Source organism: Anopheles merus, chromosome 3L (assembly GCF_017562075.2).
Source record: "Anopheles merus strain MAF chromosome 3L, AmerM5.1, whole genome shotgun sequence".
NCBI classification, from domain to species: Eukaryota; Metazoa; Arthropoda; class Insecta; order Diptera; family Culicidae; genus Anopheles; species Anopheles merus.
Window position 1 is genome coordinate 9009352 of NC_054085.1, and position 26072 is coordinate 9035423.

The 26072-nt window shown below is 47.4% G+C and overlaps 5 protein-coding genes across 5 annotated transcripts; 3 read left to right on the forward strand and 2 right to left on the reverse strand.

The window, feature by feature from the left end:
• Positions 1-1702: 1702 nt before the first annotated feature.
• On the forward strand, positions 1703-2521 carry LOC121600012 (protein mago nashi). Its single transcript, XM_041928255.1, has 2 exons — positions 1703-2064; positions 2164-2521. The coding sequence occupies exons 1-2, from the start codon at positions 1801-1803 to the stop codon at positions 2344-2346; spliced, it is 447 nt and encodes a 148-aa protein (XP_041784189.1). The 5' UTR covers positions 1703-1800; the 3' UTR covers positions 2347-2521.
• On the reverse strand, positions 2518-4137 carry LOC121600011 (WASH complex subunit 1). The gene is made up of 2 exons (XM_041928254.1): positions 3934-4137; positions 2518-3865 (listed from the first exon to the last, which is right to left on the reverse strand). Exons 1-2 carry the CDS (start codon positions 4024-4026, stop codon positions 2546-2548), a joined length of 1413 nt encoding a protein of 470 aa, XP_041784188.1. The 5' UTR covers positions 4027-4137; the 3' UTR covers positions 2518-2545.
• A 358-nt stretch (positions 4138-4495) lies between these two features.
• LOC121599499 (protein lines-like) lies at positions 4496-13039 on the forward strand. The gene is made up of 2 exons (XM_041927347.1): positions 4496-5425; positions 8621-13039. The coding sequence occupies exon 2, from the start codon at positions 8802-8804 to the stop codon at positions 11844-11846; it is 3045 nt and encodes a 1014-aa protein (XP_041783281.1). The 5' UTR covers positions 4496-5425; positions 8621-8801; the 3' UTR covers positions 11847-13039.
• Positions 13040-17422: 4383 nt separating this feature from the next.
• LOC121598917 (zinc metalloproteinase nas-15-like) lies at positions 17423-18515 on the reverse strand. Its single transcript, XM_041926285.1, has 2 exons — positions 18266-18515; positions 17423-18198 (listed from the first exon to the last, which is right to left on the reverse strand). Exons 1-2 carry the CDS (start codon positions 18513-18515, stop codon positions 17669-17671), a joined length of 780 nt encoding a protein of 259 aa, XP_041782219.1. The 3' UTR covers positions 17423-17668.
• A 1893-nt stretch (positions 18516-20408) lies between these two features.
• Positions 20409-24312, forward strand: LOC121598919 (protein lines-like). The gene has a single exon (XM_041926293.1). It carries the CDS (start codon positions 20409-20411, stop codon positions 23118-23120), a length of 2712 nt encoding a protein of 903 aa, XP_041782227.1. The 3' UTR covers positions 23121-24312.
• The last annotated feature ends 1760 nt before the right edge of the window (positions 24313-26072 follow it).

Genomic DNA, 26072 nt, shown 5'->3' on the forward strand with positions numbered 1-26072 from the left:
ATGTTTACCCTTCATAATCAGGATGGGAGAAAAATGTATCTCATTTCTCCTTTTACTAGAGTTATCGAAATAAGTTTGATATATTAATACCTTTCAACGGGTTGATCTTTAACAACCGAATAATGCAGACCATATTTAATAAAGTGAAATAGCTCAGAGCTTAACACAAGAGAACATAACACGTAAATCGGGCTATCGAATCTCACGCACATATCTGGGAACACTACAACAGCGCAGTGCCGAAGACGCTTGTAAGGTTTTCTTTTGACAGTTGCAATTTCAAATTTCAAATTAAAAGCGAAATTTTTCAATGACATATTTCAAAGGCATTTAATTACTGCTAAATGCACTGCTGATCGCCTTCAATTCGCCGGCGATTATAAGGCGATTAGAAGGCATTTAACGGAAATTTGCGGGTAGGGTACCTACCCTTCGCCTGACAATTTCATTCTCTTTGTCTGTCGGGTAAGCTTAAATCGCGAACAGCGAGATTCAAATTCAAATTTAAATGATTTTCTCCCTACCCGCAAATTTCCGTTAAATGCCTTTTAATCGCCTTGTAATCGCCGGCGAATTGAAGGCGATCAGGAGTGCATTTAGCAGTAATTAAATGCCTTTGAAATATGTCAATGAAAAATTTCGCTTTTAATTTGAAATTTGAAATTGCAACTGTCAAAAGAAATCCTTACAAGTGTCTTCAACACTGCACTGTTGTAGTGTTCCCAGATATGAGCGTGAGATTCGATAGCACGATTTACGTGTTATGTTCTCTTGCGTTAAGCGCTGAGCTATTTCACTTTATTAATGATGGTCTGCATTATTCGGTTGTTAAAGACCAACCCGTTGAAAGGTGTTAATATATCAAACTCATTTCGATAAATCTAATAAAATGAGAAATGAGATGCATATTTCTCCCATCCTGATAATGATGGGGGAAGATAGAGTAATTATTATGTTTTTTAAAATGGTTTTATTTCATTTTGCTTCACAAAAAGTTTGTTTATATTCATTATAGCAAGAAAATATTAATATAAAAAGAAATAAGCACAGAAAAAAGATCATAAAAAAACAGGATTTGAACACACGCTTTCTCGGTTCGGAACCAAAAGCGTTGTCACTGCTCTATTTGGCAGTTACATTAGTAAGGGTGCAAAACCAGTATATATACAAGCGAAGATGGCGGCAAGCTATCTGTTCTTGTTGAATCAAAAAGTTGAAATATTTCGAAAAGAACCTGTTACAGCCTTGAAAGTTTCGGTTGAAATCTTAATTCGCCTTCTAAGGCGACTAAGGCCTTAAATGCCTTCTGAATGCCTTCAAAGCCGTTTAATGCTGGTAGGGCTTCGACGAACAATTCTCGGAATCCTCACAACTGCCATTTTCTTCTTATTCTGAACATTAAATTTTAACGGATAAAATTTTGAAATCAAAACGCATGTAGCATTTTTCAAGTGCCAGGCAAACAAACGTGCATCAGCGCGATAAATAACAAATGAGGATAGCGATCCTTGAAACAGCATCCCAAGCGCCACAGATTAAGCTTAAACGACTGAAAAATCAAATATCTGTGATTTTCGGTAGGATAAATGAAAAATCGGAAGTTTTAGGGCGGTCATCTGTGAATCGGTAGGCATATAAAAAATCGGTAGGAATACAGAAAATCGGTATTTCTGGTCACTCTGGTGGAAAAGCAAGCAAGCAAAAAAAAAAAAAAAATAACACAAGCGTCAGGCAGCCACAGGGCCAGGCAGGAGAAATTTGCCGCGAGGAAGGAAAAGAAAGCCGCGAACCGAATCGGCAATGTCGAGCACGGAAGATTTCTACCTGCGCTACTATGTGGGCCACAAGGGCAAGTTCGGGCACGAGTTTCTGGAGTTTGAGTTCCGGCCGGACGGGAAGCTGCGGTACGCCAACAACTCCAACTACAAAAACGACACCATGATCAGGAAGGAGGCGTACGTGCACCAGGCGGTGATGGAGGAGCTGAAGCGCATCATACTCGACTCGGAAATTATGGCGGAAGATGATTCGCTGTGGCCACCGCCGGATCGCGTCGGGCGGCAGGTAAGTCGGAGGAGTGGTGCTGAAAACGTTACTCTCGACCAATCCGGTCACCATTTTGTTGTCCACTGACTCATGCCCTCCCCCCTCGTCTTTCCGCAGGAGTTGGAAATCGTGATAGGCGACGAGCACATTTCGTTCACCACGTCCAAGACGGGTTCACTGGTGGACGTCAACCAGTCCAAAGATCCGGAAGGTTTGCGTGGCTTCTACTACCTCGTGCAGGATCTAAAGTGTTTGGTGTTTTCGCTCATCGGACTGCACTTCAAAATCAAACCCATCTAAGCAAGCCGGTCCCCACCCCGACCCCTGACACACACACGGTTTTGGTGGAATAACATGATAATATTTTCATTTTATTTACTAAAAAAGATTCTCTATGGGCGTAACGTGAAACCGCTCTTTGTAAGAATATAGAATAACAATAAAAACATCGTCCAGCGGAAGCTTTGGAACCATACACACACACACACAGAGGCATTCATCACTCCCAGTCTTCCTCGTTGCTTTCGCTGGCCGACGCGTCCGCGGCGAGTTTCGGGGCGGGCGGCGGTATCAGCGCGGATAGCCGGTCGATCACGTTACCCTGCGGTTCCTGTGGTTCCCGCGTGCCCGAGATGCCCTTCCGGCGCATCTGCAGCTTGTTGTGTAGGTCGTCGATCAGACTTTTCGGTTCGCCGGACGACGCAGGGCCATCGCGACCACCGCCCCCTTCCCGCCGGTCGCTGTGGCGAAGGTTCGCTTTCTCCGCCCCACCGGCACGTCGGATTGCTTCCATCAGGTTGAAATGAGCGTTGCCGGCCGGCGCTGGCAGTGGTTCCTTTGCCTTGGGTGCTTCCGGTTTGCTGGTCGCTGGTGCAGCTGTCTCAACAACCGGTGGTGGTGGTGGTGGGGGTGGAGGCGGAGGCGGAGGAGGTGGTGGAGGTGGCAAAGCGGCAGTAGAGGCCACCGCTGGGACACTTTCCGGCGCACTGCGAGCTATCGGTGGTACCGGCACGGGTACGCTCTCGCCCACCTTCTTCTCTTTGGAATGATGGTCCGCCACATCGATGGCACTGGTGAGATCCTCCAGCGAGGGCAACTGTTCGATGATGCCGGCGAGTTGCAGCGAGGGCGCAATCAGCGTACTGTTGCCCACGTAATTGATGTTGCTCACAATGCCGGGCAGATCGGGCAGATCGATCGGCACGTCCAGCTTCGGTGCGTCGTTCAGCGAAGGCGTGTAGAATATGTCCTGGCTCTTCTTCTTCATCCGGTTGCGTATGATCGGCGACGAGGAGGAAAGCACCTTTTCCTCCCTTATGCCACCCGCCCCGTGGGACGAGCTTTTGCGCACCGGGCGCTTCCAATCCTGTCCCCGGTACTGCTGCACATACGCCGGTTCGCTAAACAGAAGCAACGTGTCCAGGAATGGGCCCAACCCGCGACCCTGCAAACTGCCCGACCCGCTCCGGGCCGGGGCAGATTCGAACGGAAAGATGCGTTCGCTTTCGCGCGGCGACTTCACGTGATAGAATTGAATCTTTTCCTGCAGCGAGTGGGACGGCAGGTAGGGTTTGTCGCGCAGCCGGAAGTGACATTCGGCCGGCGCGATACCGTTGGTGGGCGTGAAGGTCGGTTCGATCGTTGGATCCACGTCGGCCGCTGGGTAACGGCTGGGGGAGTAAATGATGATCGCTTGCTTGGTTTCGTGCAGCTTGCGCACGCTCGCGCTGACCCGCTCTACCCGGCCATCGATCGCTTCCAGCCGGGCCCGGTTGCGCTCGATCCGTGCGTTGATCTTGCCAAACACATCTTCGACCACCTGCAAAGGGGGAAGGACAGTGGGGCAATTAGAATGCAGCTTGTGGGTTTCCTCACTGGTTTCCTCACCTGGTTGAGATACTCGAACGCGTTGATTGCATCGAGGATCGTCTCTTCGTGGCGTATGTCGTGCTTCACGATCGGTACACTGTAAGTATGCATTTCTTCCCGCAACAGTTCAACGGCCGCCGCACATTCCTTCGGCTATAAGTTTTCCCCCTGAATGAATCACTCTAAATGCAATTCGGTTGTTGTTTTTCCTTCCTGTTTGTTTTGACACACTCAGACGGCCCAAGGTTTAGAGAGCGAGCGAGGGAGCGAGAGATGGTGAGCTGTCAAGCTGTCAAAACTGCTCGAGTGAGCAACGGCCGCACTGGCCTCCAGCCATGCAATTTATTTTGTTTAATTTATTTTGTATTGATACATTTTATTTTGAAAAATCCACAAAAAATTACAAGGTGATCTTTTCGGCTAAAAACACCGCAAAAAATTATGAATAAAAAATAAAGATTATTTTAAAATATCATAAGATTTCGAGCAGATGATACCACTCGCAAACCTCGCAATGTTTGACGGGATGGGCGCGCGTGTGAGTGCGACGGGCTGTCTCACTGCTCGAACGCGTGAGCCCAGCAGCAGTTTTGACATCAAACAGCCGCCATCTTAGAAAAAAATCGTGCGTGTGTCTCTTCGGGCAGCTCGGAGCGTTCTGTGCCGTAGTTTTGTGGCTTTTTTCACCGTTTTCCGGTGGTAAAAGTGTACCCAGTCGGGCGGGGAAAGTGTAACACAGTGTGGCAGCGTGCAGTTCAGTGTTTGTGGTGCAGTAAAAGGCATTTTTTTGCTGGTGTTGTGTTGGAAAGCGAACTGCTTCGCCCCTGCTCAGATTCGGAAGCAACAAGTGGACGAGCACACCAAGTACGTCGTGCAGTGTGGAAATTCATGTTCCAATATTGATCCGTCGCTCGCTTTCCGTTTGCCGTCGTGCTAGGTGCAGTGATTTTCACGTAGTGCGCGAAAAAGGGAAGCGTTCTGTGCGCCCCCCGGGGGTCAGGTTGTTCGCGGATCCCATGCAAAAAAAAGGGAAATATTTTGAAAGTGCTACTGTTTTTTGACACTTACACACTCACCAACACACACATCCACACATATAGAGACGGACGGAGGAAGCGCGTTGTCTGCGTTTTGGTGGTGTGCGTGTGCGTACGGTGCAGTTGTGTGAGTTTGGTTGGCAGAGCGTGTGTGTGGGAGAAGCGGGTGTGTGCGACGCGTTCAAGATCGGTGTGTGAAGCTGACGGCTGACCAAGCGAGACAGAAAGAGAGTGATCGAGACGAAAAGAAGTAAAAAAAACGAGTCGGCTGTGTGCGTTGGGCGTCGTGCGTGTGTAGTGGTGATCGCCGCATACTTGATCGCGCATAGTTTAGCAAAAACGTTTAAAGGAACACACACCGAAGCTGAAGAGGCTGTAGCAGGCCATTCATTCATTCAATCTGCCGTTTCCCTGTGTGGCCGCCGACTCCCCGGGATATCATCGATGCGCATGGAATGGATTACATTATGATGGTAGGCAATGTTGAAAGTCGCGTTTACATGTATTTACATCCACTTTTAGTAAGAAAAATCGCGTAAAACTTTGCCGCGAAAGACGTTGAAGCATGCCAAGACGAAGATCGAACCCTCTAATAGTTCACCGACGCATAAGCTTGCGAAGGAAAGGAATGTAGAACAAAGCACACAGGAAAGGGCGCATACCATCTCATCATCATCATCATCGTACCTTGCTGCTGGTGGTGGTGCTGGTGTTCACCTGCTTCCCTGTACACGCTTTTCTTCCGCCCTTCCGTACGAGGTGAGGATGTGGCGCGGATTTACCCTCTTCCACCCCGTTATCCATTATCAGAGATCGGCGTCTTCCCAAAATGCCACACACTTAAAAAAGGGGAGGATGGTTCTGAGGAATTTTGATGACTTCCGGGCATGGCTCGGGACTCCGATCCGCTCCGGGAACGACGCGCGGGCGCTTGTGTTTGCGCACACGCACGTATACACGATACATACCTGTGTGAGTGTGTGTGTGTGTGTGTGTGTGGTTATGGACAAAGATTGGGCAAAGCACTAGGGACGGAGAAAATGGAAGGAAAGGAGAAAAGCAACGATGGAAGGTCCCGAAGAAGGGCACGCAACAGCGAATTAAGAGGAGAAGCAGAAGGGATAAAGGGATAATGCGCCCTCAGGGGAGGAAACGGGACAACGGGGGAGCGCGCATATATTGCATTCACGCCGCATTGTAGAGGGGAACCCGAATGGAGCATATTTCTCGGATATCGGGTCTTTTTTTTTTGTTCCTTCCCGCCTGTGTCTTATGTTGAATTAAATTCTCGAGAGTCTTCTTTCTCTCTTTTTTCTGTTTTTAATGTTGCCTGGGAGAGTGGGGAGCATAACGCGTTCGTGTGTGTGGTGGTTTACTGTGCGGTGGCCCTTTTGCCCGTAGTGCTGCGCTGGGAAAGCGGTATTAATCGATTTGGAGCCCTTTTTTATTTGAGCTCTCTCTCTATCTATGTATGTGTGTGTGTGGTTTCTCATACAATAAGATACATTTTCGAGGGTATTCTTTAGGGCATGTGGCATCTTTCTAGCAGTAAAACGGGTGAAAAAATGTTTCCATTCATGGACACGCGGAATGTGGCCACCGCACGGAATCGCGTTTGGAAGTTCTTCTAGCCATGATGGGTTTATGGCGTTCCGACCACGCTTCTTCCCCCACACATACACACACACACACACTGGCATACGTGCTCAACATGTTTTTTGCTGCTGCCGCTGCTGCTGCTGCTGCTGCTATGGCGACGGATGCTGCTTATGCTTCGGCCACTTTTCTCTGATTCGTACGCTGATTCGACCTTGGGGCAATATTTCTGCCTTTTTTTGTCTTCTCTCTCTATGGCCCCCGTTGTTGAACGAAGGTGGTACCTTGGGCCAAGACATTTATGCTACCACTGTCTAAAAGGGGGGACGTTTGAAATTGGTTACGTGGAGTGTGTGGTTGATGGTTGATGATCGATCGAAAATGGATCATTATCGTGATCTTTTTTTTTGGAGCACTGCCCAAAGTGTTCTGGAGTTGTTTTATGTCACAGTGAGATAAAAATGACCAAACTAAACAGAAATTAGCATCGCATTTTGCATTGTATACAGTTCATGTATGTGCTTCACAATACAGTTTACAGGCTAATATATAGTTTAGGCGATTCAAACAGCCTTATTCTTTTTGCGCCATTTATTTTCTCATTGCTGTTGTCATTCAATTCATTATCGGTGTTTAAGGTGTTGATAGTAATTGCAATTTTTTATTTAAAAAAAAAACATGAAGTCAATATACAGTCGTTGTCACCTAATGTTGCCTCTAAGGCATCAATTTTTGCCTCTAAGGCATTCATTTTTTATTTTAAATGCACATATTTTGTATGTAAATCATAAATTATTGACTCTTGTAGGAATTTTGATAATTTTACAAAGTATTTGAGCAAATTTAGGATAATTGTAATTTTACATCACATAATCCATACAAACGCCTTGCAATATTATTGTTGTTTGTGAAAACATAATCAAATTTTATGAGTCATTGTTTGCACCTGAAAATACATACCACGTTTTTTAACAAGAAAATACTTAGTTTTTTTTTATTCTGCGTTTTTTATTGTTGTAGTTTAATTTAATTTAATTTTAAATTTAATTAATTTATTATTTATTTTTAATTTAATTGATTAATTTTTGACAAAAAAAAAATTGACAAAATAATATGATATTTGTCTTATCCTTTATAAAACTATCGTGGCCCGCATTATGGCCCTATTACGCTGGGAAATTGATAAGGAATTCGTTCGTCAAACGCATTAAACAGCTTTTATCACGGCAGGAAAAGTGCCGAGAAGAATTGGACCGCCAAGAACGCTCAATCAAATGTGAACACAAATTTGTTTTCCTTTGGATCTTCTATATTCGTTGCGATGTTATTGTGAAGAATTCCAATTCTACCGACCTAGGCCAATATAGCTATTATAGCCTCTGATCCATATAATTCTTAAAATGGTACTTCAAACTTGGATTACAAATCATTTATTCCAATGCTCATTTTGTCCACATCTGGGGTTGATCTGACCACAAATTGCCATCACATCTAATCTGATCTGTGTGTACGATTTAGGACAATTAGATCATTTTGTTCCTTTGACAATTTGATTTTTTAATTAGTTTATTATTATTTTTTTCTTTATTTATATATAATCTGAGTACATCAGTGACCCTTTTTTGCTCATTAAAACTAGACTATGTCCTCAGTGCCGCAATTTGTCCATGTACCATCAATTGAGTGATTAAAAAAAAGGGTTTTTTCCTACATTTTGGCTAAAGTATTAAAACCAGATAAAACTATTACATTAAAATATTGTATTTTTGTTTTGAACAGAATCAATGTCGATTAAAATTATCCTTCAAATGAATTCAAAACTCCCACACACTTACCATATTTTGTTTTCTATGTAATTACGATTTTAGCAATTGTTTCTTAACTAGTTATAATTCTTATTCTGTAATTGATGAGAAATACAGGGTTTTCTTTGCATGTAGAAAACGCATATAAATATTAAGAACCCATGTTAAAGAAACATAACAACTTGATAATTTAACGAGATATTTGTGATTTGTGTGTTTTCAAAAATGAACTAACATATTTTGTCACCCTTTATTGTTTCATTTTAGGCTTCCCGGCATTCATTCAGTCGCCCCAAACTTTGCGTATATCAGCGGGCACAGCATCCAAGAAGAATGTGCAACGCTAAAGCATAAGCGACGAACCTGTAAGCTGTAGTGAAAAAGAACTAAAGAAGTAAAGAAGTATAAGTAAAAAAACAAACAAACTCCAAACTATCAACGAACGCGCATGCCGATTGGCCCCGCGCAGCGGATGGTACTGCAGAACGAGGGGTGCACGGTAAAGCACTCGGGTTCGGCACCCGGGCACGCCGGTAATGGTGACAGTAGCGATCCTGGCGACAGCACTATGGACAGCGACCTAGCCGGCCCCACCGAGACGTCGTCGGGCACAGCTACGAACAGTGGGGGAGGAGCGGAAGGCGAAGGACACATTACCTCCAATGGAGGCGGCAGCAGCGAGCGCATGTCCCACGAGCAGCCGGTGATCAAGCGGCAACGGATAGAGCACGATCGGGCCCACAGTAGAGGGGCGAGCAATGTGGGAGGGGGCCTGCATGGTCAGAGCAGTCCCGGCAGTGGTAGAAGCAACGGATTGGCAACCGCAAACACAACACCAGCAAGCTCCAGCGGGAATTCTTCCAACTCTTCGTCGGCCTGTTCATCGTCTACCTCCCTTTCATCGTCACCTTCCTGCTCGTCGACGAAGCTGGTCCCTTCCTCTCTGGACCATTCGTCGGACGATGAGCACGCGCTTGCATCGACACACTCCAGCACGGAGCTGGTCGGACCGAACGGTCCCACCCACCATCCGGAAACGCCCGCCACCGCGCCCGTCGACTATCACGCCGTGTTTCAGGAAGCGATCGGTCGACAATGTCTCTGTACGATCGATTCCGGCGCGCTGCTAATGTCGTTTCAGGCGTATCGTGCTAACAACACGGTCCAGCATCCGGATGGTGTCACGTCGGACACGGCCGCCCCACTCGCCGAGTGGCCGTTTGAGCATCTGCTCAAGTTTCTCTCGAACGTGCAGCTGCTGTTCGACACCTATCTGAAGCAAAACATTAAGGGCAACATCTGCGCGGGCGTGATGGAGCTCTGCAACTATCTGATCCGCAGCGAGGACCACCCGCATCTGGCCCACCCGCATCTGCGGCTGTACCGCACGAGCAGTCCGGCGTTTGCGGCCGCCTTCCCAGCGCTCGACATCGACGAGCTGATCGGGCTGTGCAGCTGCAGCAGCAAGTACGTGAGCTACCTGGCCGGCCGCATACTGTCCTCGTTTCTGATCATCGTCAAGGACGACCCGGACGACGACCGGTGGCTGGAAAAAATCGTGGCGAACCTGTTCGACTTTGGGCAGCTGGATCTGCACGCGGTGCGCAAGATTAGCGCGAGCCTGGAGGTGATCAAGCGCATCGTCGAGTGGAAGGACGAAACCGAGCATCCGCTCGAGGAGGAAGCGGCCGGTGGTGGTGGTGTTGCTGCGGGTGGAGCAACTGCCGGCGAATGGTCCTCCTCCCCTGGTGGTGCTGTTGGTGGATCGAGTGGACCGGCAGCTAGCAGTGCGGGACAAATGTTCGGTGCACCCTCACTGGCGGACAATTACTTCGCAACGCACTACGCATCGTCGCAGTACGATGGTGCGGCGGCAGCGGCCAGCATTTTCCATCCACCAGGCGGCGAGTCGTCGGGCGGTTCGTGCTCGACTGGCTCCGCATCCACTTCGATCATCCCGCCCGCGTCCAAAGCGAACGAACCGCCGGCAGCAGCATCTAGTCACAGTACGCACAGTACTACGAATCATCACCTTCACCACCACCACCACCATCACCGCACCTGCCGCTACATCACACTGACCGACTCGGAAAGCTTCGACACGACGCGCATCAAGTTCGAGACGATCAACATCCTCGGCGGCAAATGGTCCGCCCTGGTGAAGCACATCAGCTCGCTCACCCGGGCGCAGGCGAACAGCTCCAACCCGGCCGTCATGGTGGCGACCGAAACCTGCATCCTTACCTTTCTGCGCCTGTGGGAAAGTATTATCAGCGTGAAGGCGAACCTGTCCGTGGTGGAGACGCAACCGTTTCACTCGCAGCTCGACAACTTCCAGCTGCTGCTGCTCGTTACCAAGAATGCGGTAATCTATCGCCAGATGCTGACGCTGTTCAACGAGGCACTGTGCTACGGCAGCACGCTCGCGCTGCAGGACCTCATCCCGGAGGAGGTGGGCAGCCTGGCGCACAACATCGTGCGCTCGGTCAAGGACTACCGGATACTGGACAAGATGCCGAAATCGTCGTACAGCAACCATCTCGGCTTTCTCGGGTATCAGGGCGAGATGGTGCGGTATCAGGACCGGCGGTTAGCCCGGCTGCACGATGGCGGGACGGCCGGTGTCGGCAGTGCGTCGGTGGCAGCGCCTGAAACGTGCTACGATCGGACACTGCTGCAGAAGATGGCCCTGCTGGTGCTGAAGGCTGTCGCGGTGATCGTGAAGGAGATACGGTGCGACTCGAGCGACTCAAGCGTGGACAGCAGCGACTTTGACATGCAGGAGATACAGATGATCGAGCGCAGCATCCGCGATGTGGTGAAGAAGCTGGAAACGTTCCTGAAGGCGCAGCTCGAGTTCCACCCGGAGAGCCACTTCAGCAAGGTGTTGATCCACCTGTTCGACGACCAGGACGACTATCTGGTGGAGGCGATGGTGTGCACGCTGGACGTGACATCGGGCATCTCCTTCCGGAACAACGCGTTCCCGGAGCTGATCGCGATGCTCAATCCGGTGTACACGTTCATCGAGTTCAGCAATCTTGGGCCGAACATAACGCACCTCTTTCTCGATCTGCTGATCAGTCCGGAGACGTGCTTTCTGCTGTTTCTGCTGCGCTTCCTCAAGTACATACGGCAAAACTGGGCAATGTTTACGCAGAGCTGCTACAACTACTACCGGCACAACAGTTACAGTAATGCGGCCACGCTGCTGCAGCATCGGTTACGTGCTGCTAGTGGGAGCGTCGGTGGTGGTGGTGGTGGCAGCGGTAGCAATGTAGGAGCACCGGTCGGTGATCATAGTGGCGCGGTGGTGAGTGCTGCTGGCTCGAACGCGAACGTCATACTGGACAGTGTGATGACCGTGTTGATCAGCCTGCGGCTACAGATCAGCCGGCTGGTGGCGGACACGCTGTTCCCGTACAATATTACTCCCATTTTAAGATTGATAGAAAACTGCGAAAGTCTGTACGAGGGCAACGAGCTAAGTTGAAGCGGAAAAGCTGCAGTTGGATTGAATTGTAGATACACATAGGGATGCGAAACGAATGGGGCGGGGCACGATCCCTTCCCTCCTTAGCAGTAATGTAACAAAAGTACAACCTTTTAGAAAACGTATTTGAAATGTGCGTGCCTTTACCCTTGATAAGTGCTCTCTTAACGTATCCAAAATCCAGGCCCTTCGTTGTTCTCTCTTGGCGGCAACAGCTGGAGTAGGCGGCTGACAAATGCATTCCACTTAGTACGGTCATGTTTTGTTTCCATTTAATGTATTAGCCGTTTAGTAATTTGTGGGGACTGATTTTGTACAGTGGTTTTTGATTTTGTGTCGCGGCGACAATGAGGGTTCATATTCAAAAACTAAAAAAAACCCTGATATTGTGGTGTACATAAGCTGTGTAGATAAGCGGTCTAACTTGTATGTGCAAGTGTCTTCCATAACCCCAGTTCCCAGTTACAAGTTCGGGATTTGCTTTTTTATTTAGTGTGACGCAAATGAGACACCTCGCGCACTATCCTTCGCAACGGTGGAGACAACTATTCCACCACGACGGAACGTGAGTGCTCCGCTTCATTAAGGTGCTGTCGAAACTTGCTAATCTTGCCACGAGTTGATGGTATGTCCATTCCAAAAGGCCGCACACTCGGCGCGCCACTGTACAAATGTCCAATTTCCCCAAAAGTAAAAGTAGAAGCGGCACAAGTAAGCCTGCTAACCCAATTGTACCTCCTCCCCCACCCCCAATCTTAGGCTAGACAAGGTCACAAATGAATTGTGTAAACTTTGAAGTAGAAATTTTTAGCTTAATTTATATGTGCTATATATATATGTATCTAAAATTATACAACGTGCGCTAGGCGAGTGTCGCACAGCAAAGTGCCTTGTTTTATTGAAATGACTTCAAATGGCGCGCGGCCACCACTAGTACTAATCACCATGGAGAGTGGGTTGTTGGTAGTGAAACACACCTCGTGCGTACGTTTAATTTAATTTATCATTCAGAAGGGAAGGACTTTCACGTTCGTGTGCTTTACAAGTAAAGAAGGGTGAACGAAGCGCAGAAAGTGTAAACAGGGGAGCAAGCAGGCAGGAGGAGGTGCCCGTACTCACACATATCGTCGTATCGAACGCGGCTGACCGCCGCGTTCACAATAGATTGTAATAAACTATTTAAATGATTTTTATATTATTGGCTCATTTTTACTTCAGCTTAAATTGAAAATGTTCTAGATGACACTAAAGAAAATGGCGATGGTATGAAAATAATATAAAAAATAGGGAAATAACAACAAAAATAATCGCCGAAAGCCATGAAAAGGTACGCTGAGCAGGTGAGTATCGTAAACCTAATGTAACGTGTAATCAATCGTTTATATTCTTTTTTTATAGACGGTTCTGCTTGCTTTTGTCACCTTTATATTCCGTTGTTCGGAGTTGTCCTATATGCCAGAGAAGAGAGGAGAAAAGAATGGCTATAGATACTTGAATATTTAATCCACTGTTCAATGGTTTATTTTAAAAATAATGTACTTCCATCCTTTCATTACTCCTTAGCGATCCAACTCACTCACTCTCCGTCCTGAACAATGATTCACGCTTTTCGTATTCACTACTAACTGCCTTGGGATTAAACTTTGCTCCAGTGTGAATAAGGTTCTGGAGTTACAAATGGTAATAGAAAACCACGATAAAAGACGAAAAATAAAAAATAGCAACTCTCTATTGAGTATTGAGTTGATTTCATACCCTGTACTTACTGGATTCGACTCATTCACTCGCTATTACTCAGTGTGCACATCTCTACTATGTACAGTGGCGGCCACCTAAAGTTGGACACCTCATATTTTCACCTTCTATCTGACTTTGCGGCACCAAGGACAAATCCCTAGACCACTTATCGGAAAACTTTCTTCACACGCCTTTGAGGACATTCTTTAGCTATGCACAAGCAAAAAATCAGACCGATATCTTTTAAAACCTCGGAACACCGTTCATAAATGTGATAAAAGGTATGATTTTTACGGTCCAATAAAAGTCGGACAGTCTTTTTTCATAGCGAAATGACCACGTAGCATGCTAAAATTGATCAATATGGTTCTTAAATCATTCAATATCAGTTATTAAATGTCCATCGACTAGTTTGGGTCCTTATCTGCTTATTACATAACGTAGACCAAGCACGAACCTAGGGGCGGTCCCGTAGTACAGTCGTTAACTCGAACGACTCAATAACACGCCCGTAATGGGTTTCAAGCCCAGAATGAGACCGTCCCTCCATAGTAAGGACTGACTATCCGGCTACGTGGTATTGAATAAAGTCTTGAAAGCCTGTATAGGGCCGGCATGTCCGCGTAGGACGTTTACGCCAAATAGAAGAAGAAGAAGACCAAGCACTCTATGGTCCGGATGAACCAATTTAAATATAAGCGTAATTTCGAAGAAGGTATTATTGTTTTTCTTAAATTTAAAGTTATTAAATCTTGTAGAAGTATCAGGAATGAAGTTTTAGAGACCATTTTGTCACATTTTTACATAATACCTTAATTAATGCGAATAAAATACGAGAAACAAATGAATATTAAGGACATATTTGGATACTACAACCATGAGGAGAAGCCTCTGTTTTTGGGGTTGGTTGATACAAAAAATAATGATTCATGTTTGAGACATCGAGCTTAAGACTACGTGAACATAATCAATGGATAAGACACCAAAACAGAATGATATAAGACCGCGTCAAAGCTATCGATTGTAACAAATTTATAACGATAGGCTTTACGCTAGTAAGGAAGTGACATTTTGTCCAAAGGTTAAGGCAAACGGTCAAGGAATTCTTAAAATCTTATTTTTGATCTGGAATGTATGCATCAATCAAACAAAAACATTAGTTTTGATGTCGTGCAGGTTGATAAAATCCAGAAGGAATATTCATGCATAAAACCATTGAACTTGTTAGGGTATCTAAAAAGTAATGGGGATGCATGAGCGCATGTGGCACGAAGTTGTAATCATTATATTGCTGAAGAGAGATACGATTCTTGTTGTTAAAATGTTCAAAAATACTCAATAACCAAGCCAGGAACAAAAATAGTAAACCAATTAGAAGCAGTAATTATTCTATCTAAGTAATGAACAACGGCACTGAGGCAATTAAGTTTTCAATGGCAGGTTAGGCAGTAAAATTTCACTACTTGTTAATTTCTGATACTTCTAAAAAATTAAGTAACTCTAAAATTATGAAAAAAAACATTAACATTCTCTTCAAAATTACTATACTACTTCATTTGGAACCTTGCAGAAACGGTATTTTGCTGATTAAGGCCATAGAGCGCGCTTGGGCTAGCTTATATAATACGCTGATGACCACCCAAAATAATCGATAGGCCTATAATAACTGATATTAAATGATTTTAGCATAATATAAGCTAATATTGACAAATTGCGTGTTCATTTTGCAATGAAATGAAGACTGTCCGACTTTCAGTGGACCACATACATGTTGTAAGAAGAGTGTCCTCAACGACGTGTGAAGAAAATTGGTATATAATTGGTCTAGGGAATTGTCCATGGTTAGATAAAAGGTTAGATAAAGGTCGAAAAGTCAGATAAAAGGTGGAAATATGAGGTGTCCGACTTTAGATGACCACCACTGTACGTCGATAACCGGCAGACGATCTTGGAAAGAATTGCGTAAGAGTTCTTAATACCTTGGCTGATAGTGATAGTGTAAGTAAGATGGCAATGCTTTCAGACGAGGTAGAGGTTTTCCCCAGTGAAATGTGATAGGAAAGAGTGTCAGATAATTAGAGAACTTTATTATAACATGCCATAAAGATAACATGTGTGCGTCTGCTCGTTACGTCACAGTTCAAAAGGGTAGCGCAATTGTGGTGCAGGTCCAAAGTCTAATAAGCGTTACACCCGAATGTCGTCGCTAAGGATGCTAAACCGGTGGAAGTCCTCTGCCATCCTCATATGTGGGCCATAGTGCGATTCTTTAGATTATTCGATTGTTCGTTCAAATACTAAACACCGGTCATTATCGATTTTTTTAACCCATTAGTGCCAAGGGGAATGCATTTTCCTCATATTTTATAATTTTCCTTTTTCTCTCTACAACCAGACGACGTTTCGTCTGTGGTGTTGTGGATCATTTTAATGCCCCTGACCGTCCCCATGGGTTGTTTGCGCACTTAGCAACGACACTTGAATTTATCCACGTAAGCGTTGGCTGAAAAGCGAAAACTGTCAATGGATGCAAGAAAATTTGTGTCAGTAATCAAACTGTGTAGGAATGTATTCTTATTTTGTGAAGTTGTGATGTAGTGTTTTAAAGTGGATGGAAGCGTTTGTGTAGAGTTCCGTAGTCCCGAGTTGCAAGTCCCGTAACGATTGCACATGGAGATTAGGATAAAGACCGTAACAGAGTTGGGAGGTGTAACAAAACTGGTTATTTGGTGCAAAAGATATTCGGAAAAGGATAGGGTTGCAGACAGGTAATAAATGGATGTTCCAAGATGCAGAAAAGATCGGGATGGAACAGGCTCGCTGGTACCTACTACCTACCAAGGTACAATCATTGTGTGCTACCTCCGAAAATCTCTCGCAAAGCCCTGTAAATGATTCAATTTAACAAGTAAGTGAAAATATGATTTTTTAATTCTGTTCAACAATTGAACAAATGTGTCTCGCATAATTTAAATGATACTAAATAATAGATTTTAGAATATTTCAGTTCGTACGATTTTGCTATAAGCCGAACCGTCGTCTTCTAGTTTATTTTCGCCTATTGTTGCTCTCGCACCTCTTGTTATTGTTACATTAATCTAATACATAAAAAACCAACAAATGCTATCTCTCTCTCTCTCTCTCTCTCTCTCTCTCTCTCTCTCTCTATCTCTCTATCTCTCTCTATATCTCTCTCTATCTCTCTCTCTATCTTTCTCTCTATCTCTCTCTCTCTCTCTCTCTGTCTATCTCTCCAATTCTCCAGGATGTTCGGTCCCTAGCTGCCGCTTCCCATCCATCAAATTTCCGACAGGCTCTGCTTCACCTGATCGAACCAATAACCAATAAGCTTGTTGGTGAAGCGCAGGCCTGGCATCTTCTTAACATGCTCCGCCGCGCGATTCAGTGAGCGATATATCTCACATTTCGTGTGTTCTCGAAGTTTTCTGGGGCAACAATTACACACAATTACCCTCTCGCTCTCTCCATCCCGTTTTAGAGTACATCTAGTAGTTCAATAAAGATCCTTATCATTTGGATCAAGCGTGTGTACATCCGGGACACTAATGGATTAATATAAATGGGGTACCACACGTTGTTGTTGCTGCGTGAACCCGGTTCCTTATTCTGTTACACTTTGTAGAGCTAGGTCCAGATGTGATTGGGCTAGACAAGCTATCGGTGACATATCTATCACAATTCTCGTTTAAGATACGAGATTTGCAAGTTTAGCGGGGCTTCAAGCCACGCCTTCAGCGGTTGGCAAGGAAGCGGGCAAATCTTAGCTGGCTTTGGAATGATTTCATACGTGCGACATCTATCTTCATTAAGTTGGTCGAAGTCAAGCTCTAGTAATTTTTGAAATTGTGTGCGATTTAGATGTTCATTAAATTTGTACAGTGTTTTATTCACAATATCTTCTAGTTCACTCCTATTACACCTTACTATAATCATAGCTATTTTCCTATGTTTTCGACCGAGTGTGCCCAAAACAATGGCACCTGCTCTTGCAATGTTACCCGTAATATACGAACAACAAGGCTTCAGGCATGAATACACATCCTTGCGAATACTCCCGCCAGTGCTCAGCACCCGTACATATTTCGAATCCGCTGTATATCGCCCGAACTCATCGCGACCCGCTGCCCGATCGCCACGTTTGCCACCTTCGGTACGACCGTCGGCAGCCCGTTCGCACTGAACGCGTGCGTATTGTAGTGCATCACGCTACCATAGTCATACCCGACACCGTAATTGATAATGCGATCCGTGCCGTACGACTGGAAGTTACCCTCCCGCCCCGGTACAATGTTCTGCCAGAGGATGTCCACGTACAGGTCGCGTTCGGTCGCGCTTTGCATGTGGTAGAATCCGAGTGCGTGAATTAGCTCGTGCACAATCGTACCTTGCGTGAAGCATCCCGTCCCGACGCTGCTCGGTTGTAGGCGCAGTGCCTGCGCACCGCGAATACGTCCGACAAACGATGAACAGCCAGAGCCGCCACCCGCAATGCGCACGTAATCCGCAGTCGTGGCAGTGGCTGGGACAAACCGTACGCAGGTGTGCTGTTCGATAGTACGCATTGCCGTCGTGATGGCGGTCGTCTGTTCGAGTGCTGTCGATAGACGGGGTTTATGTTATATAGAGGGAAAGATTGCAACAACATCTCGAAAGACACTTACTAAAATCGGTGGACACTATTTCGTACGGCACGGTACGGTCGGGCCAGATAAACGTGGGAAGGTACATGCCAGTACGCTTCCGCATCTCTTTCTGCTGCTCGTCCGACAGCAGTATGTCACCCTCGAAATTGTCACCCGTCTGGTCGGCTGGTTGGTCCGATGGTGCAGCACGCCCGAGCGGATGTGGCGTGGCGAACGGGGGAAGCAGTACGCAAAGCAGCACCAAACACGTGACACGTCGAAGAGCCATGTCGAAGTCTTTGTACTGGGCGCCGAAAGCACACTGAGCAGTACGTTGGCTGTCGTGCTGGCATTATAATGTTTTGGAAAGCTTCACACACATGCTCTGGGCTAATCTAGTCGATAACTCACTATCTTTGATCTGTAAGAAAATTCCTACCGGGAGATTACGTCTATTGCACGTTTATTTGAATCGCTATCGAAGGTAGTTGACGTCTGTTCCTTGTCTGGCTTTGCTCTTCGCTGTACGGAAACTGACCAGTCTGGACACTGATGTGCAAACTAATAGCGGAAAGTTGCCCGCGGTTTCTGGAAACGGGTGCGAATGGGAAGAGAGGAACAGATTTTGTTGGTTTTATTCATTTATTTAATTGGGAAGCTGTTGTGGACAGACCGCTGCCTCATCCTGAGGGCTCGCCGTTGACAGCAGGGCTGTCATCCGGTGACGTCCTGAGTGAGGATCGCGGCGCGAGAAGGACCAGCCGTCTTCTCCCCGCATTGCGTGTTATTGTGTGGTATTATTTATTATTGTAAACGGTTGAACATATACCAAAGATAGTGATAAAATACATATTCTGTTTGTGCCGTACACCACCGTCTTCATGTTTGTTTTGTGCGGACACAACAGTGGCGACGAGGATGGGATCCTCCTCGCGTAGGGGGGGATCCTACAACGAACCGACGCAGCACGAAGGTCACCATCGCACAACCGCCATCGCGCAGGATGGGCTCGCTCGAGCTTGCGCGAAGCCCCAGGATCCTCACTCCGCTGCAGCACTATACCGGACAAAGCGAGGGGACATTCCGCTTTGGACCGTCGTCACACGGCATCACCGCCGCCCGCTGCAGCGTCATCGGACACGCTGGTGCAGTATTGTCGTGCGCGGCATCAGGGCCGCCCTTGCTGCACCAGCATCATCGTCGAGCCCGGTGAGCAGGCACAGTGCTGAGGCATATCGGCTGCCCCCTGTCCATCTTCATCACCGGCGCTCCAGCTGCACAGGTGCATCTCGACGGCGGCACCACTGTCGCCCCTGTGCAGCAACATCGTATGTGTCCCGGGTCACAGTCGTCGTGCGCGGCATCACGGTCGCCCCCTGTGTACCCTCATCATCATCGTCAACGTCATCATCATCCTGCGCGCCCTGCACAGCAGTTCACCGGCAGCGACATCACGGTCGCCCCTGTGCAGCGGTTCCGGCTGAGCGGTCCAAGTGCGCGCGGCACCACGGCCGCCCCCTGCTCAGCCGCACATCGACGCCCCAACGGCAGCAGCATCCGGAGAGCTGCCTCATCAGCATCATCGGCGTCCGGTGCAACGTCCTACGGCAACAGCATCATGCTGCAGTTGCACCAACAACAACAACAACAACAACACCACAGCGGCTGCAACGGAACGAGCGAGCGCAGCACATCGGCTGCCCCCTGTTGCAGCCCGTAACGCTCATCCCGTTCGAGCGTTAGGCACGGAGGCCGTTCAGCACTCTCCCCCGTTTTACACAGCGCCACTTGAGCCGTACGCTTGCCACTCCGATTTTAAGTACATTAAATCCGCTGCGTTGGCTTAAGCCGTACCGGCTTAATTAAAACGGGGAGATGTTGTGGACAGACCGCTGCCTCATCCTGAGGGCTCGCCGTTGACAGCAGGGCTGTCATCCGGTGACGTCCTGAGTGAGGATCGCGGCGCGAGAAGGACCAGCCGTCTTCTCCCCGCATTGCGTGTTATTGTGTGGTATTATTTATTATTGTAAACGGTTGAACATATACCAAAGATAGTGATAAAATACATATTCTGTTTGTGCCGTACACCACCGTCTTCATGTTTGTTTTGTGCGGACACAACAGAAGCGATGCTTCAGCTGGTGTCTATTACTCTTTTTTTGTACGATGTAGTCCGGCCGGAATGGACCTCAAGAGCCTGGTGAGCTCGTTCGCTGCACAAAGTGATGACGTAGCTCGAATTCAACGTAACGTAACGAATTCTTCCAACTCTTCGTCGGCCTGTTCATCGTCTACCTCCCTTTCATCGTCACCTTCCTGCTCGTCGACGAAGCTGGTCCCTTCCTCTCTGGACCATTCGTCGGACGATGAGCACGCGCTTGCATCGACACACTCCAGCACGGAGCTGGTCGGACCGAACGGTCCCACCCACCATCCGGAAACGCCCGCCACCGCGCCCGTCGACTATCACGCCGTGTTTCAGGAAGCGATCGGTCGACAATGTCTCTGTACGATCGATTCCAGCACGCTGCTAATGTCGTTTCAGGCGCATCGTGCTAACAACACGGTCCAGCATCCGGATGGTGTCACGTCGGACACTGCCGCCCCACTCGCCGAGTGGCCGTTTGAGCATCTGCTCAAGTTTCTCTCGAACGTGCAGCTGCTGTTCGACACCTATCTGAAGCAAAACATTAAGGGCAACATCTGCGCGGGCGTGATGGAGCTCTGCAACTATCTGATCCGCAGCGAGGACCACCCGCATCTGGCCCACCCGCATCTGCGGCTGTACCGCACGAGCAGTCCGGCGTTTGCGGCCGCCTTCCCAGCGCTCGACATCGACGAGCTGATCGGGCTGTGCAGCTGCAGCAGCAAGTACGTGAGCTACCTGGCCGGCCGCATACTGTCCTCGTTTCTGATCATCGTCAAGGACGACCCGGACGACGACCGGTGGCTGGAAAAAATCGTGGCGAACCTGTTCGACTTTGGGCAGCTGGATCTGCACGCGGTGCGCAAGATTAGCGCGAGCCTGGAGGTGATCAAGCGCATCGTCGAGTGGAAGGACGAAACCGAGCATCCGCTCGAGGAGGAAGCGGCCGGTGGTGGTGGTGTTGCTGCGGGTGGAGCAACTGCCGGCGAATGGTCCTCCTCCCCTGGTGGTGCTGTTGGTGGATCGAGTGGACCGGCAGCTAGCAGTGCGGGACAAATGTTCGGTGCACCCTCACTGGCGGACAATTACTTCGCAACGCACTACGCATCGTCGCAGTACGATGGTGCGGCGGCAGCGGCCAGCATTTTCCATCCACCAGGCGGCGAGTCGTCGGGCGGTTCGTCCTCGACTGGCTCCGCATCCACTTCGATCATCCCGCCCGCGTCCAAAGCGAACGAACCGCCGGCAGCAGCATCTAGTCACAGTACGCACAGTACTACGAATCATCACCTTCACCACCACCACCACCATCACCGCACCTGCCGCTACATCACACTGACCGACTCGGAAAGCTTCGACACGACGCGCATCAAGTTCGAGACGATCAACATCCTCGGCGGCAAATGGTCCGCCCTGGTGAAGCACATCAGCTCGCTCACCCGGGCGCAGGCGAACAGCTCCAACCCGGCCGTCATGGTGGCGACCGAAACCTGCATCCTTACCTTTCTGCGCCTGTGGGAAAGTATTATCAGCGTGAAGGCGAACCTGTCCGTGGTGGAGACGCAACCGTTTCACTCGCAGCTCGACAACTTCCAGCTGCTGCTGCTCGTTACCAAGAATGCGGTAATCTATCGCCAGATGCTGACGCTGTTCAACGAGGCACTGTGCTACGGCAGCACGCTCGCGCTGCAGGACCTCATCCCGGAGGAGGTGGGCAGCCTGGCGCACAACATCGTGCGCTCGGTCAAGGACTACCGGATACTGGACAAGATGCCGAAATCGTCGTACAGCAACCATCTCGGCTTTCTCGGGTATCAGGGCGAGATGGTGCGGTATCAGGACCGGCGGTTAGCCCGGCTGCACGATGGCGGGACGGCCGGTGTCGGCAGTGCGTCGGTGGCAGCGCCTGAAACGTGCTACGATCGGACACTGCTGCAGAAGATGGCCCTGCTGGTGCTGAAGGCTGTCGCGGTGATCGTGAAGGAGATACGGTGCGACTCGAGCGACTCAAGCGTGGACAGCAGCGACTTTGACATGCAGGAGATACAGATGATCGAGCGCAGCATCCGCGATGTGGTGAAGAAGCTGGAAACGTTCCTGAAGGCGCAGCTCGAGTTCCACCCGGAGAGCCACTTCAGCAAGGTGTTGATCCACCTGTTCGACGACCAGGACGACTATCTGGTGGAGGCGATGGTGTGCACGCTGGACGTGACATCGGGCATCTCCTTCCGGAACAACGCGTTCCCGGAGCTGATCGCGATGCTCAACCCGGTGTACACGTTCATCGAGTTCAGCAATCTCGGGCCGAACATAACGCACCTCTTTCTCGATCTGCTGATCAGCCCGGAGACGTGCTTTCTGCTGTTTCTGCTGCGCTTCCTCAAGTACATACGGCAAAACTGGGCAATGTTTACGCAGAGCTGCTACAACTACTACCGGCACAACAGTTACAGTAATGCGGCCACGCTGCTGCAGCATCGATTACGTGCTGCTAGTGGGAGCCTCGGTGGTGGTGGTGGCAGCGATAGCAATGTAGGAGCACCGGTCGGTGATCATAGTGGCGCGGTGGCGGGTGCTGCTGGCTCGAACGCGAACGTCATACTGGACAGTGTGATGACCGTGTTGATCAGCCTGCGGCTACAGATCAGCCGGCTGGTGGCGGACACGCTGTTCCCGTACAATATTACTCCCATTTTGAGATTGATAGAAAACTGCGAAAGTCTGTACGAGGGCAACGAGCTAAGTTGAAGCGGAAAAGCTGCAGTTGGATTGAATTGTAGATACACATAGGGATGCGAAACGAATGGGGCGGGGCACGATCCCTTCCCTCCTTAGCAGTAATGTAACAAAAGTACAACCTTTTAGAAAGCGTATTTGAAATGTGCGTGCCTTTACCCTTGATAAGTGCTCTCTTAACGTATCCAAAATCCAGGCCCTTCGTTGTTCTCTCTTGGCGGCAACAGCTGGAGTAGGCGGCTGACAAATGCATTCCACTTAGTACGGTCATGTTTTGTTTCCATTTAATGTATTAGCCGTTTAGTAATTTGTGGGGACTGATTTTGTACAGTGGTTTTTGATTTTGTGTCGCGGCGACAATGAGGGTTCATATTCAAAAACTAAAAAAAACCCTGATATTGTGGTGTACATAAGCTGTGTAGATAAGCGGTCTAACTTGTATGTGCAAGTGTCTTCCATAACCCCAGTTCCCAGTTACAAGTTCGGGATTTGCTTTTTTATTTAGTGTGACGCAAATGAGACACCTCGCGCACTATCCTTCGCAACGGTGGAGACAACTATTCCACCACGACGGAACGTGAGTGCTCCGCTTCATTAAGGTGCTGTCGAAACTTGCTAATCTTGCCACGAGTTGATGGTATGTCCATTCCAAAAGGCCGCACACTCGGCGCGCCACTGTACAAATGTCCAATTTCCCCAAAAGTAAAAGTAGAAGCGGCACAAGTAAGCCTGCTAACCCAATTGTACCTCCTCCCCCACCCCCAATCTTAGGCTAGATAAGGTCACACAATGAATTGTGTAAACTTTGAAGTAGAAATTTTTAGCTTAATTTATATGTGCTATATATATGTATCTAAAATTATACAACGTGCGCTAGGCGAGTGTCGCACAGCAAAGTGCCTTGTTTTATTGAAATGACTTCAAATGGCGCGCGGCCACCACTAGTACTAATCACCATGGAGAGTGGGTTGTTGGTAGTGAAACACACCTCGTGCGTACGTTTAATTTAATTTATCATTCAGAAGGGAAGGACTTTCACGTTCGTGTGCTTTACAAGTAAAGAAGGGTGAACGAAGCGCAGAAAGTGTAAACAGGGGAGCAAGCAGGCAGGAGGAGGTGCCCGTACTCACACATATCGTCGTATCGAACGCGGCTGACCGCCGCGTTCACAATAGATTGTAATAAACTATTTAAATGATTTTTATATTATTGGCTCATTTTTACTTCAGCTTAAATTGAAAATGTTCTAGATGACACTAAAGAAAATGGCGATGGTATGAAAATAATATAAAAAATAGGGAAATAACAACAAAAATAATCGCCGAAAGCCATGAAAAGGTACGCTGAGCAGGTGAGTATCGTAAACCTAATGTAACGTGTAATCAATCGTTTATATTCTTTTTTTATAGACGGTTCTGCTTGCTTTTGTCACCTTTATATTCCGTTGTTCGGAGTTGTCCTATATGCCAGAGAAGAGAGGAGAAAAGAATGGCTATAGATACTTGAATATTTAATCCACTGTTCAATGGTTTATTTTAAAAATAATGTACTTCCATCCTTTCATTACTCCTTAGCGATCCAACTCACTCACTCTCCGTCCTGAACAATGATTCACGCTTTTCGTATTCACTACTAACTGCCTTGGGATTAAACTTTGCTCCAGTGTGAATAAGGTTCTGGAGTTACAAATGGTAATAGAAAACCACGATAAAAGACGAAAAATAAAAAATAGCAACTCTCTATTGAGTATTGAGTTGATTTCATACCCTGTACTTACTGGATTCGACTCATTCACTCGCTATTACTCAGTGTGCACATCTCTACTATGTACAGTGGCGGCCACCTAAAGTTGGACACCTCATATTTTCACCTTCTATCTGACTTTGCGGCACCAAGGACAAATCCCTAGACCACTTATCGGAAAACTTTCTTCACACGCCTTTGAGGACATTCTTTAGCTATGCACAAGCAAAAAATCAGACCGATATCTTTTAAAACCTCGGAACACCGTTCATAAATGTGATAAAAGGTATGATTTTTACGGTCCAATAAAAGTCGGACAGTATTTTTTCATAGCGAAATGACCACGTAGCATGCTAAAATTGATCAATATGGTTCTTAAATCATTCAATATCAGTTATTAAAGGCCCATCGACTAGTTTGGGTCCTTATCTGCTTATTACATAACGTAGACCAAGCACTAACCTAGGGGCGGTCCCGTGGTACAGTCGTTAACTCGAACGACTCAATAACACGCCCGTAATGGGTTTCAAGCCCAGAATGAGACCGTCCCTCCATAGTAAGGACTGACTATCCGGCTACGTGGTATTGAATAAAGTCTTGAAAGCCTGTATAGGGCCGGCATGTCCGCGTAGGACGTTTACGCCAAATAGAAGAAGAAGAAGACCAAGCACTCTATGGTCCGGATGAACCAATTTAAATATAAGCGTAATTTTGAAGAAGGTATTATTGTTTTTCTTAAATTTAAAGTTATTAAATCTTGTAGAAGTATCAGGAATGAAGTTTTAGAGACCATTTTGTCACATTTTTACATAATACCTTAATTAATGCGTATAAAATACGAGAAACAAACGAATATTAAGGACATATTTGGATACTACAACCATGAGGAGAGGCCTCTGTTTTTGGGGTTGGTTGATACAAAAAATAATGATTCATGTTTGAGACATCGAGCTTAAGACTACGTGAACATAATCAATGGATAAGACACCAAAACAGAATGATATAAGACCGCGTCAAAGCTATCGATTGTAACAAATTTATAACGATAGGCTTTACGCTAGTAAGGAAGTGACATTTTGTCCAAAGGTTAAGGCAAACGGTCAAGGAATTCTTAAAATCTTATTTTTGATCTGGAATGTATGCATCAATCAAACAAAAACATTAGTTTTGATGTCGTGCAGGTTGATAAAATCCAGAAGGAATATTCATGCATAAAACCAT